Here is a 2,972-nt window from a genome sequence, read left to right as displayed (position 1 = left end):
CATATATATTATATATACAATATATATATATGTATATATTGTTGACTGTGAACGATAAAATCCTCCTATGCAGGATGACATATAAGGTTCGCTGTGTATATTTATTTGTCGTATCTGTAGCGTGTGCTGTATGCAAACTGCATGTCGTGGGTGTTTAATACTTGACTAGTGCATTTGCAACGGATTCGCATGTATTCGTTTGTTCCCCTTCAAGTTGGTGATGTGAAATCTTGTGGTACATACTCATTGAACGTGTACAACTACTTCTGTGATATCAGCTGGTGTGGATCTGGAGGTACGAATAAACTCGTGAGTGAGTTACGAGATGTATTCTCCCTACACGTATCATCGGACACATGTCCGCAATATCACATACTCGATACATAATTATATTTATTTATAACCTTTTTTGGCTCGATCTACAGTTTGCACGGACTAACTGTGCAGTATTTTCTCAAAAAAATTAATTTCACAGGCAAAGCAGCGCCCGCGCCACCGCTTGGTCCAGCCCTAGGCCAAAGGGGTATCAATATCATGCAGTTCTGTAAGGTATGCTCAAGCAAACAGCAAACCTGGCATGGACATCTGTGGCGTTTGCTTTGTGATGTGATGTGATGGCAGTATTTGGGGGTGGCAAGTGGCTTGTATGGGACTTAGGTGGTGTCTATGTCTACCCTGTTATGGTGTGCTTTACACATGCGTTTTTGCGCAACGGAGATTTAACGTGCTCATCGTTTCATACGCGTGATACCGTCGCAGATAGCCTTTCAGTAAATGAGATAATTGAAGGAAAAATATATAACCTATTTGAATTGTTCAGGCAGTCAGATATACGTGCTCTTACCGCATGTATTGGCTATTCCACTCCAGGACTTCAACGACAAAACCGCCAAGTACAAGAAAGGAATACCCGTACCAGTGATTATTGACGTCAAGGCCGACCGAACCTTCACCTATAAGATGAAGCAGCCACCCGTGTCTTACTTTATAAAGGCTGCCGCTGGTGTGGAGAAGGTGTGTGTAACACATAACATGTGTATGGATCTGCGGTGCCAAGTTGGAAGTATCATCCATGGTAGTTTGGTATACCATGTTCCTGTGGCTTGTATAGACCCTGGGTAGAGTTCTTGGCATTTCCAGCAAGACTTCCTCATTTGTAATTGCGAAGCTGTGCTGCTATCTCATGGACTTGTATTCTCTGCGGTGCTATAGGCAGCATGTGCTCGTGAAAGCGTTGAGACGGAAGTGACACCGCCCAAGCAGTGTGCACTGGGTGATCGTTTGCGAGTGTTTTGAGCTATTGGATTCGGGGTTTTTTCTTAACTGTCCTGCGAAATGCGCAGGACGGGATGGGCGGACGGTGCATATGATATATGTCTAATAGTCTGCAGTGTGCATTCGGTTGTATCATTTATTGTCAGAGGCTTGTTGTCGTCAACAATAAGCTTGGCTTTAAACAGTATATCCGAGGACTTCACGGAGTAGTCATTGTATTCGAGTATGTCTATGGTACAATCGTATCAAGCACCTCCTAATTTCGTTCACAGGGCCTTGTAGACTTGCTGATAGAATATACAATGAAAACCCTAAAACCCTAAAACATGTACCATGTGCGCTTGTTCCTGTGTGACTTGTGAATCATTCGTATCGCGTCATCTTTGTGTGTTTTGACTCGATGTGAAATCTCAAGTGCGGAAGGTTACTGAGCTAGTATTTTTTCTCTTCCGAATGTGGTGTGATGTGTATACAGCTATCGCAGTTATTCGGCCAGATGGAGTTATAAAGTGTGTGTGAATAGGTTACAAAGCCTGTGCTGTATGAAGTTTTTGACACATTACTGTCGGCTGGCATCTTTACCAACCTTGATTTGTCTGCTGTACGGTTTTTATTCTGTAGGGTGTGCATTCTGCCTCAGCCCAGTACTATCACATTCCCCACTCCCCGCCCCTCTACTCAAGTCACGTTGTACTGTTTTGTTCAGGGATCCGGTGATTGCAAACACAGCAAGATTGGCACTATAACGCTCAAGCACGTGTACGAGATAGCCAAGGTCAAGAAGGCCGATGTGACATTAGATCACCTCTCCATGCAGGCCCTCTGCAAACAGATCATCTCCACTTCGGAAACTATGGGCATAGAGGTCATCAGGGGTGACTGATGGGATTGCTAACACCGTCCAATAAAGTAATTAGTAAAGTACTGATCCCTAATAAACCTCTCGAAGGTTCTCCTTCGAGTCTACCTACATAGCCAGGTCAACATAGTACAAATATATCGTCTGCTCCTTGTAAACCATGCACATAGAACTAAGGGTGACTTGATCTTATTACACACAACATCTCAGCTCAATATACCTCGCATATGCCATTTTCACCGAAGACCATACAACTTGCTAGCGAGATGTTCATATTCTCGAATCTTTGAATTCTTTCTGGTGCTTTACATCCATTAGAGTGTGACCTGGTTGTCACGCTAGTTGGGACGAGATTGGACAAAATGTTAGCTAGACATGTACACCGCAGCTCTGCACACGCCTGCTACATAGAACAGCTACACAGTCTCCAAGTACCAGGCCAAGTCGTATGTGAAAAGATTGTATCGAGTATTTGAGACTTAGTTTTAAAACAAAAGGTGCATTAACGTGTGTGATTGGATTTATATACGATTATCAGCAGCGAGTTTTTAGTTACATTTTGACACGGTTGTCAGCAGCGATTTCTTAACAACCGACAACTAAAGTGCCAGGGCAGATATAGGGAAGCACAAGATCTGATTGTATACAATACTTATGACGAACCTATCGTTTATAAGTATCACGGGCTCAGGCGATTCGTTCTAAGCTGTGTATAGTCACTGGGTTGAAGTTTAGTTTCCTGTGAGTGTGTACAGAATTTGACGACTTCGTTCTCTGGAAAGGCTTATATGATTCCCCTATTTAATATTTTTAAGTATGTGGGGGTATAAGGTGCGAA

General features: G+C 43.0%; 1 protein-coding gene across 1 annotated transcript; it reads left to right on the top strand.

Moving 5' to 3' along the window:
* Positions 1–475: 475 nt before the first annotated feature.
* On the top strand, positions 476–2,255 carry SARC_13864 (50S ribosomal protein L11; the record flags this gene model as incomplete). The annotated part of the gene is made up of 3 exons (XM_014292005.1): positions 476–549; positions 871–1,014; positions 1,982–2,255. Coding segments are annotated over 3 exons (395 nt in total), but the record flags the coding sequence as incomplete, so codon positions are not given.
* Positions 2,256–2,972: the final 717 nt, after the last annotated feature.

This window comes from Sphaeroforma arctica (assembly GCF_001186125.1).
Source record: "Sphaeroforma arctica JP610 unplaced genomic scaffold supercont1.3840, whole genome shotgun sequence".
Taxonomy (NCBI): domain Eukaryota; class Ichthyosporea; order Ichthyophonida; genus Sphaeroforma; species Sphaeroforma arctica.
The sequence above is the reverse complement of the archived record's forward strand: the minus strand, read 5'-3'. Positions and strand labels throughout refer to the sequence as shown.